Source organism: Mustelus asterias, unplaced genomic scaffold (genome assembly GCF_964213995.1).
Source record: "Mustelus asterias unplaced genomic scaffold, sMusAst1.hap1.1 HAP1_SCAFFOLD_1745, whole genome shotgun sequence".
NCBI lineage: Eukaryota > Metazoa > Chordata > Chondrichthyes > Carcharhiniformes > Triakidae > Mustelus > Mustelus asterias.
In genome coordinates, this window is record NW_027591690.1 from 60,001 (window position 1) to 78,147 (window position 18,147).

The window sequence follows — 18,147 nt, forward strand, 5'->3', positions numbered from 1 at the left end:
TTAAGGTGAGAGGGGAGAGATACAAAAGTGTCCAGAGGGGCAATTTTTTTCACACAGAGGGTGGTGAGTGTCTGGAACGAGCTGCCAGAGGCAATAGTAGAGACGGGTACAATTTAAAAAGCGTCTAGACAGTTACATGGGTAAGATGGGTGAGAGGGATATGGGCCAAACGCGGGCAATTGGGACTAGCTTAGTGGTAAAAACTGGGTGGTATGGACAAGTTGGGCCGAAGGGCCTGTTTATATGCTGTAAATCTCGATGACTGAGGAAGTGAAACTAAAAACTTGGAATGTTCTGTAAAAAAGGCTGTCCCCAGGCATATCACCTGACCTGTCAATTATCTTCAATCAAGCTCCTCTCAACAATTTTCAAAGGACCATAAAACCCCAGGACACTGCACTAGTCCAGATTAACATCAGCTTGATATCAATTATACTGCTTCAGTGACAATTTGAGACACCTGTCACAGACAACACGGTGCCGACAAAACCCTACAAAGGAACATGATTAAGATTAATGGCTCAGTATCGTCACAATTAATCCATGGCTTTCTCTCTTCCAGCTGACTTTGGAGTATCTGCAAAGAACACTCACACCATCCAACGGCGAGCATCTTTCATCGGGACACCTTATTGGTAGGTATCACTCCTTTCCGAGAAAGCATGGAGTCTACCTTTCATCCGTTCCTCAAAACGTTCTCCCTGTATCACGGCAAAGATCTTGTGGCAGCATTTCACCTTACATGCATCAGGACAAACACAAGAATGCCAAATTTCAAAGAGTCGCCGCGATTTATACTGCAGGAGGAGAGTAGGCTGATTGGTTGGCAGGTCAGCGCTGATTGGTCAAGGCATTGCCATGGAGAAAACAACAGGGAACAATTGGATCCTGGGGAGTTCAAAGAAAATCGCACGGCTTGAGCATATTCCTTTTGTTTGCAGAGGAATAGTCGCTTGTGTATGAATGCATGTTACTTTGAGCGTGTATAAATAAGCCACGTTATGAGCTCGACTCGCTTTGGTTGTTGGCATAGCTATGAGCGCACTTAAGATTGCTCACATGCTACCCAGTCACAGAATCACATCTACCAGCATTTACGATCCTCGGCCTGTTTCTAGAATTGAACAACTTTGTGCAGCTTCCTCCAGAACGTGAAGCGTTGGTTCTGTATATAAAGAAACACTGATAAAACAAGGGGCCTGATTGGACCACAATTGTTTGTGGGTGTCTCTGTCAATATTTATTATTCCACAGTTGGGGAGCTTGGTTCATATGTCCAAAACCTAAATCAAGGAAACCCTAAAGTGCAGAAGGAGGCCATTCAGCCCATTGAGCCTGCACCGACCCTCTGACAGAGTATTTCACCTCAACCCTTTCCCTCGTCCTAATCCTGTAATCCTGACATTTACCATGGTTAATCCATCTAACCTAGACATCTTTGGACACTAAGGGGCAATTTAGCATGGCCAATCCACTTGACCTGCACATCTTTGGACACTAAGGGGCAATTTAACATGGCCAATCCATCTAACCTACACATCTTTGGACACTAAGGGGCAATTTAGCATGGCCAATCCATCTAACCTGCACATCTTTGGACACTAAGGGGCAATTTAGCATGGCCAATCCATCTAACCTACACATCTTTGGACACTAAGGGGCAATTTAGCATGGCCAATCGCCCTAACCTGCACATCTTTGGACACTAAGGGGCAATTTAGCATGGCCAATCCACCTAACCTACACATCTTTGGACACTAAGGGGCACTTTAGCATGGCCAATCCACCTAACCTGCACATCTTTGGACTGTGGGAGGAAACCGGAGCACCCGGAGGAAAGCCACACAGACACAGGGAGAACGTGCAGACTCCGCACAGACAGTGACCCAAGCCGGGCGGAGGCAGGCCGGGGGTGGGGGGGCAGGGGGGGCGGTGGTTTTATTTAGTTCGCCATGTTTGTGACCCTCGTCAGTGTTCAACCCTTTACCGTGTTGGGAAAGAACTCGGAGGCCTTTGCACAAAATGTTTTAGTTCATTTCTTCGTGCCACAAGTAGGCTGACATTAACACTGCAATGAAGTTACAGTGAGAATCCCCCGTTGTGGAATATGGTGTTGTTTTTGACTGTACACCGGCAGCACTTTGTCCTCTCACTTTGTCTTCTTGTCGTGTAGGATGGCCCCGGAGGTTGTCCGCTGCGAAACCTCGAAAGATGCTCCCTACGACCACAAGGCGGACGTCTGGTCGCTGGGGATCACGCTGATCGAACTGGCTGAGATGGAACCACCTCACCATGAGCTCAACCCAATGAGGGTGCTCCTGAAGATCACAAAGGCTCCCTCTCCAGGTCTATCCCACCCTTCCCGCTGGTACTCAGATTTACATCTCCTTTCTTCCTTTCCATTTGGTTTGATTTGATTTATTATTGTCACATGACCTCTTAAAGCTCAACAAGATCATCTATGTGCGGATCCACAAGATGGGTGATATCCTAAATTAATATTTCTCATCAGTATTCACTGTTGAGAAAAGCATGGATGCTAGGGAACTTGGGGAAATAAATAGTAATGTCTTGAGGAGTGTACATATTACAGAGAAGGAGGTGCTGGAAGTCTTAAAGCGCATCAAGGTAGATAAATCCCTGGGACCTGATGAAGTGTATCCCAGGACACTGTGGGAGGCTAGGGAGGAAATCCTCCGACCGAGATATTTGAATCATCGATAGTCACAGGTGAGGTGCCTGAAGATTGGACGGTGGCAAATGTTGTGCCTTTATTTGAAAAGGGCTGCAGGGAAAAGCCTGGGAACTGCAGGCCAATGAGCCTCACATCTGTGGTGGGTAAGTTGTTGAAGGTATTTTGAGAGACAGGATCTACAGGCATTTAGAGATGCAAGGACTGATTAGGGACAGTCAGCATGGCTTTGTGAGTTGAAAAGCGTGTCTCACAAATTTGATTGAGTTTTTTGAATGGGTAACCAAGAAGGTAGATGAGGGCAGTGCAGTTAATGTTGTCTACATGGACTTTAGCAAGGCCTTTGACAAGGTACCGCATGGTAGGTTGTTGCATAAGGTTAAATTTCACGGGATCCAGGGTGAGGTAGCCAAATGGATACAAAATTGGCTTGATGTCAGAAGACAGAGGGTGGTTGTAGAGAGTTGTTTTTCAAACTGGAGGCCTGTGACCAGCAGTGTGCCTCAGGGATCAGTGCTGGGCCCACTGTTATTGGTCATTTATATTAATGATTTGGATGAGAATATAGGGGGCATAGTTAGTAAGTTTGCAGATGACACCAAGATTGGTGGCATAGTGGACAGTAAAGAAGGTTATCTAGGATTGCAACGGGATCTTGATCAATTGGGCCAGTGCGCTGACGAATGGCAGATGGAGTTTAATTTAGATAAATGCAGGGTGATGCATTTTGGTAGATTGAACTAGGGCAGGACTTACTCAGTTAATGGTAGGGCGCTGAGGAGAGTTATAGAACAAAGAGATCTAGGGTGCAGGTTCATAGCTCCTTGAAAGTGGACAGAATGGTGAAGAAGGTATTTGGAATGCTTCGTTTCATTGGTCAGAACATTGAATACAGGGGTTGGGACGTCTTGTTTAAGTTGTACAAGACATTGGTAAGGCCACACTTGGAATACTGTGTACAGTTCTGGTCACCCTTTTATAGAAAGGATATTATTAAACTAGAAAGAGTGCAGAAAAGATTTACTAGGATGCTACCGGGACTTGATGGATTGGTTATAAGGAGAGGCTGAATAGACTGGGACTTTTTTCTCTGGAGCGTAGGAGGCTGAAGGGTGATCTTATAGAGGTCTATAAAATAATGAGGGGCATAGACAAGGTAGATAGTCAATATCTTTTCCCAAAGGTAGGGGAGTCTAAAACTAGAGGGCATAGGTTTAAGGTGAGAGGGAGAGGGGGGAGATACAAAAGTGTCCAGAGGGGCAATCTTTTCACACAGAGGGTGGTGAGTGTCTGGAACAAGCTGCCAGAGGTAGTAGTAGAACCAATTAGTGCCAGAAACAGATATTCTCACATGGTGGCTAGATTTCCAGCCTTTTAACTCCTCTGGACAGATACAGACAGACACCTGCCTTCTGACTCCCATACAGCAGTTTCCAGAGAAGGATATATCCTCAAACAGCAGAACTTCCGAGAAATTGACTTTAGGGCAGGACACGCCCTGTAACCGGGAAACCACCCAAGGTCAACGGACCTTTCTATGGTCCATCTCCCGCCCGCTACGATTCCTGTGGCAGACGGAACGGGAAGATTTGCCTCCGAGTGTCTGGCAGATCCCGGTCTCCAGACTTCAGAGAGACAGAGGGCCCTATTTTACGGTAAAGTGGGATTTGGGGGTAGAGTTGGGCGCGCGGTTCATTAAGTCGATTTAAATGCATGCAAATGCATTTAAATCGGCGGGCCGCCCGAATCGGGTGTCGGCAAAGCCGCGATCTGCTGGGAATCGGGTGCGGATCGCGGCTTAGGCCCGACGCCCAACTTGACCGCGATTCCGCGCCCAAAAACGGGCGGGAAGCTTTGGTAAAATGGGGCTCAGAGTGCTGCTATTTCTTCTCTCTGCAGTTCCCAAACCGCAACTGAGCTGAGTTTCTTGTCCATGAGCCTAGCCTCACCCACCCAGTCACATGACCTTACTTGTCAATCAACAAAATCACACCCCACTCTGTAAAGCTCCAGGATGAACCATTAAAATAACAACCCTGCATTAGTCCAGATTAAAACAAGCATTTTCGCAATTATGATCAATTATGTTGCTGCAGTAACAACAGGGCTGCCGGGTACAGACAAAGCGGCTGAAAAATGGCAAATGGAGTTTAACCCTGACAAATGCGAGGTGATTTATTTTGGTAGGACAAATTTAAATGTGGATTACAGGGTCAAAGGTAGGGTTCTGAAGAATGTGGAGGAACAGAGAGATCTTGGGATTCATATCCATAGATCTCTGAAGGTTGCCACTCAAGTGGATAGAGCCGTGAAGAAGGCCTATAGTGTGTTGGCGTTCATTAACAGGGGGTTTGAGTTTAAGAGCTGTGGGGTTATGCTGCAACTGTACAGGACCTTGGTGAGACCACATTTGGAATATTGTGTGCAGTTCTGGTCACCTCACTACAAGAAGGATGTGGAGACACTGGAAAGAGTGCAAAGGAGATTTACCAGGATGCTGCCTGGTTTGGAGGGTAGGTCTTATGAGGAAAGGTTGAGGGAACTTGGGCTTTTCTCTTTGGAGCGGAGGAGGTTGAGAGGAGACTTGATAGAGGTTTATAAGACGATGAGGGGGATAGATAGAGTGAACATTCAAAGACTATTTCCTCGGGTGAATGGAGCGGTAACTAGGGGGCATAACTATAGGGTTCATGGTGGGAGATACAGGAAGGATGTCCGAGGTAGGTTTTTTACTCAGAAAGTGGTTGGGGTGTGGAATGGACTGCCTGCAGGGATAGTGGAGTCAGAAACTTTAGGAACATTTAAGAAGCTATTGGATAGGCACATGGAGTACTTCAGGATGATAGGGAGGAAATAGCTTGATCTGGGTTTCAGACAAAGCTCGGCACAACATCGTGGGCTGAAGGGCCTATTCTGTGCTGTACTGTTCTATGTTCTATGATAGTAAAAGAAACTGCTAAAACAAACCCTGCACAAGAAACATGACCCAAATTCATTTCTAAAAGGCACAGTATCGTCACAATTACACCTTCAATGGGGGTGGCATTACGAAACAAAACATGACACCAAGCCACATAAGGAGATATTAGAGCAGGGAAAAGTTTGGTCAAAGAGGTAGTCTTAAGGACTGTCTTACAGGAGGAGAGGGAGGAGGGGTGGAGAGGGTTAGGGAGGGAATTCCAGAGCCCGGGGCTGCAGGCATTTGAAGGCATGGCCGCCAATGATGGAACAATTAAAATCCCTGATGTCTGGAGACTGGGATCTGCCAGAAACTAGGCCTGTTTTTCGGAAGTTCTGCTGTTTGAGCATCTGTTTTTCCATGGAAACTGCTTTTTGGGAGTCAGAAGGCAGGTGTCTTTCTGTATCTGTCCAGAGGGGTTAAAAGGCTTCGAAATCTAGCATCCATTCATATAGTTGGGTGTGAAGAAGGATGTATGTCTTTGGGGATATTGCTTAACAATTAAATTTGGCACAAATTAGTTCTGAAGGGAGATGCTCAAGAGGCCAGAATTGGAGGAGCGCAGAGATCTCGGAGGATTGTGGGGGGATGGAGGAGATACGGAGAGATGAGACCAGGAAAGGATTAGAAAAAAAGGAGGGGAATGTTAAAATGGCGACATTGCTTGACTGGGGTGCCAGAGTTGGTAAGCGAGCACAGAGGGGGCGGGGGGGGGGGGTGGGGGTTGATAGGGGAACGTGGACGTGGTGCGTGTTGAGAGACGGGCAGCAGAGCTCTGGATGAGTTCACAGAGGGGAGGATGTGGGAGAACAGCCGGGGGTGTGTCGCGATAGTGGCTGTCCCGAGGTAACGAAGGCAGGAGTGAGGGGTTCCAGCAGTGGATGCACTGAGGAGGGGGGAGGTGGGGGAAGGGGGGTGTGAGGGGGGTGGACCCGGGCGATATTACAGAGGCGGCAATGGACGCTCCAGGTGACGGTGTTAATGCAAGGTCAGAATCTCCTTGTGGGGTCAAACGCAGCGCCAAGGTTGTCTTAATCTCCAACTGTTGGCAGGAGAGAGAGGGGGTGGGGGGGGCAATTCTCCCATCTTGCCGCGCTAATCTTTTAACGCGGCGGGCCAGGAGAATTGCGTGTCGGCCGATTTGCGGGATTCGTGCATGCGTTCCCGCTGTATCTCCCTCCCATCCCCGGATATCCGGTGCCGTCTGATTCGTGCTGGAAACCGGGGGTTGGGGAGGAATTGGGGCGGGGGGGGGAGGCGCATGGAGATCGGGAGGGACCAGAACGGGAGGTGGAGGGGGGGGGTATTCGGGGCTGGCCCACGAATGGATGGGGGGGCCGCGATCGGGCCGTGGGGGGCGGTTTTGTGGGGGGGGGGGGGATGCAGCACTGCGGGGGGGTCCCGGGCTGGCCAGTGATCGAGCTGGCCTGCAAACAGGAGGCTGATAGCTCGGAGCCACTGCGCGTGCGCAGAGTTCCAGAACTGTCAAACTCTTGGCGTGAATCGGCCCCGACCCCTGAAATCGAATGATATTCGGGCTGGTTGGCCTCTGCGTTGCACAGGGTGTGGGAGATTCCAGTGCGGACTCCCTCCGAAAAAAACAGCGTGAATTACTCCAGTTTTCCCGCGAATTCGACGCTTCGAACTTTTTTGGGAGAACCCCGTCTCTAGCTCGAGGATGGAATTGCGAGCGGGGATGGAAAAAAAAATGTCTCCATGTCTTTCCAATAACACCTCGCTTGTTGAAATCACAGGTCACCGGATTTCAAAGATTTCCTACGTAAAGCCTTGGATAAAAATGTCGAAGTTCGGTGGTGCGCAAAGCAGCTACTCCAGGTGATTATTTTAGTCCCCTTTCCTCTGGGTTAAATCTTATCTGAAGACATCCCACGGTGGCGTGGCTTGTGCCATCTGTGTGCCAAGCCGTTTATTTTTTGTCATGATGATCGAGCATTCAAATCCCACGTCAGTGCGGGGTTGTTGTCCAGAACTACTCACCACCCAGTCCGATTAACACCTCTGCCCCTCTCTCTCAGCACCCATTCGTTACTGCGGCAACAAGCAACAAGCCAATCAGAGAGCTGATTGCTGAGGCCAAGGCGGAGGTGATGGAGGAGATTGAGGATGACAAGGAAGAACAAGTGGAGGTACTGCGGCAGAAGGAGTTTAATTTCGTTTCTTTAGTTTATTTATTAGTGTCACAAGTAAGGCTTACATTAACACTGCAATGAAGTTACTGTGAAAATCCCCCAGTCGCCACACTCTGGCGCCTGTTCGGGTTACACTGAGGGAGAATTTAGCACCTAACCAGCATGTCTTTGGACACTAAGCGGCAGTTCAACATGGCCAATTCACCTAACACGCACAGTTTTGGACACTAAGGGGCAATTTAGTATGGACGATCCACCTAACCAGCACGTCTTTCAGACTGTGGGAGGAAACCGGAGCACCCGGAGGAAACCCACGCGGACATGGGGGGAGAGGATGCAGACTCCACACAGACAGTGACCCAAGCCGGGAATCGAATCCGGGTCCCTGGTGCCGTGAGGCAGCAGTGCGAACCACTGTGCCACCGAGCCGCCCCCATTGGAGTGACCATTGTCAAAAGAGAGCAGGCTCAAAGGGCTGAATGGCCTACTCCTGCTTCTAGTTTCGATGCTTCTAAAAGTAAGGAATCGGAGCGGGACTGGACCGTTTGGCCCATCGGGCCTGCTAGCCCATTGAATCCGATCACGGCTGATCTTCTCCCCAGCTCCACATTCCCACCCGCTCCCCATAACCCTTTATTGCCTGCAGGACCACAAATCTCTCTCCCTCAAATATTCTCAACGAAGGACCATGCACAGCCCCCTAGGGTAGAGAATTCCGAAGACTCACAACCCTCTGAGTGAAGAAACTTCCCCGCATCTCAGTCCGAAATGATTGTCCTTCTTATCCTAAGACTGTACCCACCCTCCCTGTTCTAGATGCCCCGACCAGTGTTAGCAACCCCTCAGTGTCTACCCTGTCAAAATCCTTCAGGATTTGGCTCCAATGGAATCACCTTCCACTGATGGCACGGTGGCACAGTTTTTAGCACTGCTGCCTCACAGCGCTAGGGACCCGGGTTCAATACCGGCCTTGGGTGACTGTGTGGAATCTGCATGTTCCTCCGAGTGCTTAGATAATGCTGATAAGATAATGTCTGCATGGGTTTCCTCCGGGTGCTCCGGTTTCCTCCCATGGTCCAAAGATGTGCAGGTCAGGTGGATTGGCCATGCTAAATTGCCCCTTAGTGTCCAAAGATGTGCAGGTTAGGTGGATTGGCCAGGCTAAATTGTCCCTTAATGTCTGAATATGCGCCAGTTAGGTGGATTGGCCATGCTAAATTGCCCCTCAGTGTCCAAAGACGTGCAGGTTAGGTGTATTGGCCAAGCTAAATTGTCCCTTAGTGTCCAAAGATGTGTAGGTTAGGAGGATTGGCCATGCTAAATTGTCCCTTCATGTCCAAAGATGTGCAGGTAGGTGGATTGGCCATGCTAAATTTTCCCTTAGTGTCCAAAGACGTGCGGGTTAGGTGAATTGGCCATGCTAAATTGTCCCTTACTGTCAGGGAGGTGAGCAGGATAAATATGCAGGGGTACAGGGATAGGGTGGGATTGTTGTTGGTGCAGGCTCGATGGGCCGAATGGTCTCTTCCTGCACTGTAGGGATTCTCCGATTCTAACTTAAGCTTAAAAGCCAGCAGCGATGGAAGCCTTGCTACCGTGGTTAAACAAGGTTCCAGTAAACAATGCCCATCAAGAGTTCATTGTCTGATGGGCAGACATTGTACTTTTTCGGTTGCAGTTAGAGTCACGCACTGTTTATCTTCTCCCTGCCAGGCTCTCTCGTGCCCGCCGTGCTCAGTGCGTGGGCTCAATGCAGAGGAGGCACAGACAATGGACCTCACCACAGCCAGTCCGGAGGAAGGGTCGATAACCGATGGGTCTGTTGATGAGGGCCGAGGCCTTGACTCAACCGTAAGCCTAGCCGCCGATGACAGAGCGAGCATGAACGAATCAATGGAGAACACAGCCAACATGGAGGACGTGCAAGCGGTGACGGGCGCGGGCGAAACGCCGGAAAGCGAGGGGTTGACAGTGGTCGACGGCGTACCTCGTGAGGCGAGCGCCAAAAATGCCGTAGAGATGCATTCGCAAACCCCCGTCGCCGCCGGACCCGATCTTGCTAATCGGGGCGGCGAGCTGGGGATAAATCCACAGGAGTCAACGGGATTGCAAGCGGGAATGTACGATGCCATGCAAAGTGAGGTGGAACAAGAGTGCGATAGACCGCACACCCCCAGTGCAGAATCTGAGCCGACAAAGGATAAAGCATTGGGGGCTGATTTCGAAGGGGGGGCGCACTCGGGGGTTGGAGATCCGACCAGCGCGGCGCCCAGCCTGGGACAGGACGGCCCAGAGTCAAGACTGAGGAATGGGGACTTAAGGATCGAACCCACCGGCCCGTCACCTCCTGGAGGGGAGGGTCCTGCAGAGACAGAGAGGCCTGTGCCGTCACTTGGAGAAGCAGAAAGCGAGCTGTCCCGGGGGGCGGAAAAACCACGGAGAGAAACGGCGGGATTGCTGGACGATCCTGCAACGGCAGAGACAAACGCGGCAACTCCAGAGGACCCTCCGTCCGGAATACTCCCTGTCGAAACACTCAGCGATATCAACATGGGAGCAACACAAGAAGGGGCCGGCTGCCTTCACGCGGGGGAAGTTGGAACCATGGCGCTGGATCAGAATGCTTGCGATCGAGAAGGGGAAGTCCCGACGGATACCAAAGAAAGGAAAGTCATACAAGATTTCCAAGTCAACGATCAGGATTTCAAGGAAGAATCCTCGATTTCTCACTCTCAGTCAACCGAAAATAATTGCCTGCAAGGCCATCTCTGGCTACCTGAGAATGTTGGGACTGACGGAAATTCTGAGCCATCCGCACGCGTCGAATCTCCAACGGGACAAGCAGGAGAGGAATCGGATTTGGAGAATGCAAGTGATGGAATGCCCAATCCCCCGCTGGATCAGTCAGACAACATTCCCAGGGAGCCGGCTTCAGAAGGGACGCGGAGTGGTGAAGACTCGACGGGATCCCTTCAGTGCGGAGAGGCAGAAAGGCACTCGGTAGAGATTCCCGGCCGGATCGAGTCCTCAGTCGGGAAGACGGAGGTTGCTCACGGAGATGAGGGCACCCCCATGACGGGAGCGCTCGAGGGTGAGGCGATTCTGCCAGGCGCTGCGACAAACGCGGACCATACCCAAGCCACCAGCGAGGGAAGCGCAGAGTGGAGACTTGAGCCTTTAACCGAAGCGGAGGAAGGTGGACGCGAGTGGAGCGAGGACATTGCCGTCGTAACCTGCCTTGTCAGCGAACTAATCGACCTGGTCGCGGACGATGGAAGGGAACGGGAGGCGAAGCACTCGCAAACAACTGGGCAAGGAGTCATGCCAGGCCTTGGGAAAGATGCCGCTCCCCTCAGCGGAGATGGTTCCATTGAAGAGGTCAGCGGTCCCAATGAAGAGGCGAAGCCTTCAATAGAACCTTCCGGGAGCATTGTCACAGAGGACAACAGTCCCAATGAAGAGGTGAAGAATTCAATAGAACCTTCCGGGACCGTAGTCACAGAGGACAACAGTCCCAATGAAGAGGCGAAGCCTTCAATAGAACCTTCCGGGACCGTTGTCACAGAGGACAACAGTCCCAATGAAGAGGCGAAGACTTCAATAGAACCTTCCGGGACCGTAGTCACAGAGGACAACAGTCCCAATGAAGAGGCGAAGCCTTCAATAGAACCTTCCGGGACCGTAGTCACAGAGGACAACAGTCCCAATGAAGAGGCGAAGACTTCAATAGAACCTTCCGGGACCGTAGTCACAGAGGACAACAGTCCCAATGAAGAGGCGAAGACTTCAATAGAACCTTCCGGGACATTAGTCACAGAGGACAACAGTCCCAATGAAGAGGCGAAGACTTCAATAGAACCTTCCGGGAGCATAGTCACAGAGGACAATGGTCCCGATGAGGAGGTGAGGACTTCAATAGAATCTTCCGGGGGCGTAGTCGCAGAGGACAACAGCCCCAATGAAGAGTCGAAGACTTCAATAGAATCTTCCGGGATTATAGTCACAGAGAACAACAGCCCCAATGACAGGGCGAAGACTTCAGAAGAATCTTCCGAGAGCGGACAGGAAGAAGAATGCATGAAGAGTCACGTGGAAGAGGGGGAATTATCAGACGAGTTGGGGGGACAAGGGAAGCACGGACAAAGAGAACAGACCGAGATTGACAATGTCTCACCCAGCGAAGATGCGCCCAGCCAGCAGGGTCAACCTTCTCCGGATCCTCAGCTAAAGGTAATTTGGAAATTCATGGGAAGGATGGGGCTGATGGTGGATGGCAAGAATTGCATTACTCTTGCATCCAATAATGCAGCACACCCTCGGTACTGCACTGGAAGAGGTTTTTGATTTGATTTGATTTACTGTTGTCACATGCATTGGGATACAGTGAAAAGTATTGTTTCTTGCGCACTATACAGTTCATAGAGTACATAGGGGACAAAGAAAGGAGAGAGTGCAGAATGTAGTCCATAAAACAGTGACCATAAAAAAAATGATTGTGAAACACCTTGAGCCATTCAGTGGCTGTGAGCAGGTGTAAATGCAAATCTACCTCACAGCTCCAAGGACCCGGGTTCAATTCCCGGCTCGGGTCACTGCCTGTGCAGAGTCTGCACGTTCTCCCCGTGTCTGCGTTGGTTTCCTCCGGGTGCTCCAGTTTCCTCCCACAGTCCGAAAGATGTGTGTGTTAGGTTGATTGGCCATGCTAAATTGCACCTCAGAGTTCCGGGATGAGTGGGTTAGAGGGATTAGTGGGGTGGGGTTGTGGGGATAGGGTCTGGGTGGGATTGCGGTCAGTGCAGACTCGATGGGCCGAATGGCCTCCTTCTGCACTGTAAGGATTCTATGGGCTCTCTCCTTCCTCTCTATCTGTCTTTTGTCCATCTTTCTCTCTTTCTGCCTTTCTTTCCTTACCATCGAGACGGTGGCACAGTGAATGGCACTGCTGCCTCACAGCGCCAGGGACCTGGGTTCAATTCCCGGCTTGGGTCACTGTCTGTGTGGAGTCTGCACGTTCTCCCCGTGTCTGCGTGGGTTTCCTCCGGGTGCTCCAGTTTCCTCCATAGTCCACGAACGTGTAGGTTAGGTGGATTGGCCATGCTAAATTGCCCCCTAGTATCCAAAGTTGTGCGGGTTAGGTGGATTGGCCGTGCTAAATTGCCTCTTAGTGTCAGGGGTATTAGCAGAGTAAATACGTGGGGTTATGGGACAGGGCCTGGGTGGGATTGTTGCCGGTGCAGACTCAATGGGCCGAGGTTTAAAGTTTATTTTATTAGTCACAAGTTATTAGTCATTAACACTGAAATCCCCTAGTCGCCACACTCCGGTGGCTGTTCGGGTTACACTGAGGGAGAATTTAGCACCTAACCAGCACGTCTTTCGGACTGTGGGAGGAAACCGGAGCACCCAGAGGAAACCCATGCAGACACGGGGAGAACGTGCAGACTCCACACAGACAGTGACCCGAGCCGGGAATCGAACCCAGGTCCTTGGCGCTGTGAGGCAGCAGTGTTAACCACCGATCCGCCATGCCGCCCTAAAGGCCTCCTCTGTACTGTGGGGATTCTAGGATTCTCTCCGCCCGTGTCAGTTGGAACAGCGGCCAAATCATAAAGCTTGCCCCTTCCCCCATGAATCCAGCAATGAGCCAGGAAGTACGGGTAAGCTAATTCCCCACTCACCAAGCCCGATGTTGGGTTCAGCCTGAGGGATCTAATGCGGTGTCAAAGGAAGGAAAACTTGCAAGGACAAAGCAAAAAATTCTGCGCTTGAATTTTATTCAGATTCCCGAAATAGCCGTGTCCACAAAAGCAGAAAGACTGGAGGCAAATGGTCTGACCATCGGGGAGGGGGAGACGCAACATCTTCCAACTGGAAGTCCTGCTATGATTCAACAGTCACTGGGGAGTGAGACTGGAGAGAGAAGGTCTTCCTATCTATACGGCATCGAAGACCTCGAAACCAACAGACTCCCCGTTTGCACTGATGTATTTGACAAACAGGTAACTCAATTTAACAATGTTCTACATTTCAATTTTTTTGCCATTTCTCATTGCTTTTGTAATCTTGGTCACCATCTCATTGGATTTCCGGTACTCTTTTATTCCAGAGGCAGTTTGATGAGTTTGAGGAAGAAGTGAGTAATTTTTTTATCTGCCTGGGTATCATGTCACGTTTCGGTCTCCCCCCCCGCACAAATAGATGTTTCCAGAATGTTCACCATGATTGGTAATGAAGTCCAGTGTATCAGGTTCAAGCTGACACACAGACCCGTTGTCCATCAAACATTCAAGCTCGAGTTTTCATCGTTAAACAGCTATTGGTCTGAAGACACAGTTATGCTGAAAATCGATATAGGAATACTTTTTCTGGATTCTTAACTCTCCGGCACTCAATTCTCCCAACTCCGCAACTCTCCAAAATCTTCCAACTCCCCAACTCCCCAACTCCCCAACTCCCCAAACTCCCCAAACTCCCCAAACTCCCCAAACTCCCCAAACTCCCCAAACTCCTCAAACTCCCCAAACTCCCCAAACTCCCCAAACTCCCCAAACTCCCCAACTCCCCAACTCTCCAAACAGCGCAACTCTCCAAATTCCCCAAACTCCCCAACTCCCCAACTCCCCAAACTCCCCAGCTCCCCAAATTACTCAAACTCCTCAAACTCCCCAACTCCCCAACTCCCCAACTCCCCAAACTCCCCAAACTCCCCAAACTCCCCAAACTCCCCAAACTCCCCAAACTCCCCAAACTCCCCAAACTCCCCAAACTCCCCAAACTCCCCAAACTCTCCAAACTCTCCAAACTCTCCAAACTCTCCAAACTCTCCAAACTCTCCAAACTCTCCAAACTCTCCAAACTCTCCAAACTCTCCAAACTCTCCAAACTCTCCAAACTCCTCACACTCCCCACACTCCCCAACTCCCCAACTCCCCAACGCTCCAAACTCCCCCAACTCCCCAAACTCCCCCATCTCCCCAACTCCCAAAACTCCCAAAACTCCCCAACTCCTCAAACTCCTCAAACTCCCCAAACTCCCCCATCTCCCCAACTCCCCAAACTCCCCCATCTCCCCAACTCCCCAAACTCCTCAAACTCCCCAAGCTCCTCAAACTCCCCAAACTCCCCAAACTCCTCAGACACCCCAACTCCCCAAACTCCCCCATCTCCCAAAACTCCCCATCTCCCAAAACTCCCCAACTCCCCAAACTCCCCAAACTCCCCAAACTCCCCAAACTCCCCAAACTCCTCAAACTCCTCAAACTCCTCAAACTCCCCAAACTCCTCAAACTCCCCAAACTCCCCAAACTCCTCATCTCCTCATCTCCTCATCTCCTCAAACTCCCCAAGCTCCTCAAACTCCCCAAACTCCTCAAACTCCCCAAACTCCCCAAACTCCTCATCTCCTCATCTCCTCATCTCCTCAAACTCCCCAAGCTCCTCAAACTCCCCAAGCTCCTCAAACTCCTCAAACTCCCCAAGCTCCTCAAACTCCCCAAGCTCCTCAAACTCCTCAAACTCCCCAAGCTCCTCAAACTCCCCAAACTCCTCAGACACCCCATCTCCCCATCTCCCCATCTCCCCATCTCCCCGACTCCCCCGACTCCCCCGACTCCCCCGACTCCCCCGACTCCCCCGACTCCCCCGACTCCCCCATCTCCCCATCTCCCCAAACTCCCCAAACTCCCCAAGCTCCTCAAACTCCCCAAACTCCCCAAACTCCCCAAACACCCCAAACTCCCCAAACTCCCCAAACTCCCCCATCTCCCAAAACTCCCCAACTCCCCAAACTCCTCAAACTCCCCAAACTCCCCAAACTCCCTCATCTCCTCATCTCCTCATCTCCTCATCTCCTCATCTCCTCATCTCCTCATCTCCTCATCTCCTCATCTCCTCATCTCCTCATCTCCTCAAACTCCCCAAACTCCTCAGACACCCCATCTCCCCCAACTCCCCCAACTCCCCCAACTCCCCCAACTCCCCCAACTCCCCCAACTCCCCCAACTCCCCCAAGCTCCCCAAGCTCCCCCAAGCTCCCCAAACTCCCCAAACTCCCCAACTCTCCAATTTCCCCAACTCTCCAGAGTCCCCAACAAATTGAATTCCCTCCCTTTATTCTCACAAGCTGCCTGTCATCCCTGAATAAAGGGAAATAATCGATGATACCTTATAGCCTTTGCCTTGGCCAATCCTGCACGACTTGATGTTGTATCCCTGTCACGGATACTGAGCCCTCGGGACTGTGCCCTTTCATATATCACCCCTCTCTGGTTCTGCTACTTGCTCAGAACAATACCTGATGCATATTACATTGAGAGAGGCGTGTATAAAGACACACGGATACAAAGTATAACCCCATCATACCAGCTTGTCCAAAGCTTCGACCACTACCACCGAGAAGGACAAGGGCAGCTGACACATGGGGAACACCACCACCTGCAACTCCCCTCCAAGCCACTCACCGTCCCGAAATATATCACTGTTCCTTCACTGTCGCTGGGTCAAAATCCCTCTGTAACAGCATCGTGGGTGTACCTACACCACAGGGACTGCAGCGGGATCAAGGAGGCGGCTCATCCACCAGCTTCTCAAGGGGCAATTGGGGATGGGAAATAAATATGAGGCTCGTCAGCGAAGTTCACATCCTGTGAAATGATCTGTTTAACAAACTGCTGAGCTTTCCAACTGAGGCCTTGGTGAGTTACGGAAATGCAGGATTTCAGATCAGAGTCTTTGTTTAAATATAAACCTCATCATCATTTGTGGCACAGTGGTTAGCACTGCTGCCTCACAGCAACAGGGACCTGGGTTCGATTCCTGGCCTCGGGTCACTGTCTGTGTGGAGTCTGCACGTTCTCCCCGTGTCTGCGTGGGTTTCCCCCGGGTGCTCCGGTTTCCTCCCAAAGATGTGTAGGTTAGGTGGATTGGCCATGCTAAATTGCTCCTTGGTGTCCAAAGATGTGCAGGTTAGATGAATTGGCCATGCTAAATGGCCCCTTAGTGTCCAAAGATGTGCAGGTTAGGGTGGACTGGCCATGCTAAATTGTCCCTTAGTGTCCAAAGATGTGTAGGTTAGGTGGATTGGCCATGCTAAATTGTCCCTTAGTGTCCAAAGATGTGCAGGTTAGGTGGATTGGCCATGCTAAATTGTCCCTTAGTGTCCAAAGATGTGTAGGTTGGGTGGATTGGCCATGCTAAATTGTCCCTTAGTGTCCAAAGATGTTTAGGTTAGGTGGATTTGCCATGCTAAATTGCCCCTTAGTGTCCAAAGATGTGCAGGTTAGGTGGATTTGCCATGCTAAATTGCCCCTTAGTGTCCAAAGATGTGCAGGTTAGGTGGATTTGCCATGCTAAATTGCCCCTTAGTGTCAGGGGGACTAGCTAGGATAGATGCATGGTATTAGGGGGGTAGGGCCTGGGTGGGATTGTGGTTGGTGCAGACTCGATGGGCCGAATGGCCTCCTTCTGCGCTGTAGGGATTCTGTGATTCAAACCATAGCTGAAGTGAAGGGAGAGGTACTGGTAGCCCGTCGGAGTAGGGGGAAGGCTCGGGAGAACCCCTGTAACTCATTGTCACGGTGACAGAAGGGGTGAGCCGTACATACGGTTTATCAACAGGCTGCTCTCTGTTCCAGGACAGACCCACCCTGAGGAAGACCTTGAAGAAAACACGCAAGTTTGTGGTGGACGGAGTGGAAGTGAGTGTCACAACGTCCAAGGTGGTCAGCGAGGATGATAAAAAAGGCCAGGCCATGCGATCTGCCAGGTGAGACAGACAATCAGGCTTGGGGTCACTGTCTGTGCGGAGTCTGCACCTTCTCCCCGTGTCTGCGTGGGTTTCCTCCGGGTGCTCCGGTTTCCTCCAACAGTCCGAAAGACGTGCGGGTTAGGTGCTAAATTCTCCCTCAGTGTAACCCGAACAGGAGTGTGGCGACTAGGGGATTCTCACAGTAACTTCATTGCGGTGTTAATGTAAGCCTACTTACGACACTAATAAATAAACCACCCAAGTGCCGCCCAAATGACGTCTCTTTCATCTAGACGGGAGGGTAACCCTCCCCTCCCTCTCCCAACTGCTCAGAAACGTGAAACTCCCCGACCATGCCCTACGTACGAAGGCCATTCAGCCCCTCGCCCCAGCAACTGGGGGATTTTCACAGTAACTTCATTGCAGTGTTGATGTAAGCCTACTTGTGTCACTAATAAACTAAAACTTTTCCTGCCAGCCATCAGGTTCGGGATGTGCCAACAGTTTAAAGTTTAATTATTAGTGTCACAAGTAGGTTTTCATTAACACTGCCGCACTCCCGACGCCTGCTCGGGTTACACTGAGGGAGAATTTAGCACCT

The 18,147-nt window shown here is 50.7% G+C and overlaps 1 protein-coding gene across 1 annotated transcript in view; it reads left to right on the forward strand.

The window, feature by feature from the left end:
* The window catches only part of LOC144488657 (uncharacterized), a 46,294-nt gene extending 28,726 nt beyond the window's left edge, over window positions 1–17,568 (forward strand). The window contains exons 5-12 of the mRNA XM_078206735.1: window positions 563–635; window positions 2,174–2,368; window positions 7,406–7,487; window positions 7,688–7,798; window positions 9,515–12,031; window positions 13,582–13,800; window positions 13,908–13,934; window positions 17,434–17,568. Of these exons, the coding sequence (XP_078062861.1) occupies window positions 563–635; window positions 2,174–2,368; window positions 7,406–7,487; window positions 7,688–7,798; window positions 9,515–12,031; window positions 13,582–13,800; window positions 13,908–13,934; window positions 17,434–17,568 (3,359 nt within the window). The remainder of the gene's footprint in view (window positions 1–562; window positions 636–2,173; window positions 2,369–7,405; window positions 7,488–7,687; window positions 7,799–9,514; window positions 12,032–13,581; window positions 13,801–13,907; window positions 13,935–17,433) is intronic.
* The last annotated feature ends 579 nt before the right edge of the window (window positions 17,569–18,147 follow it).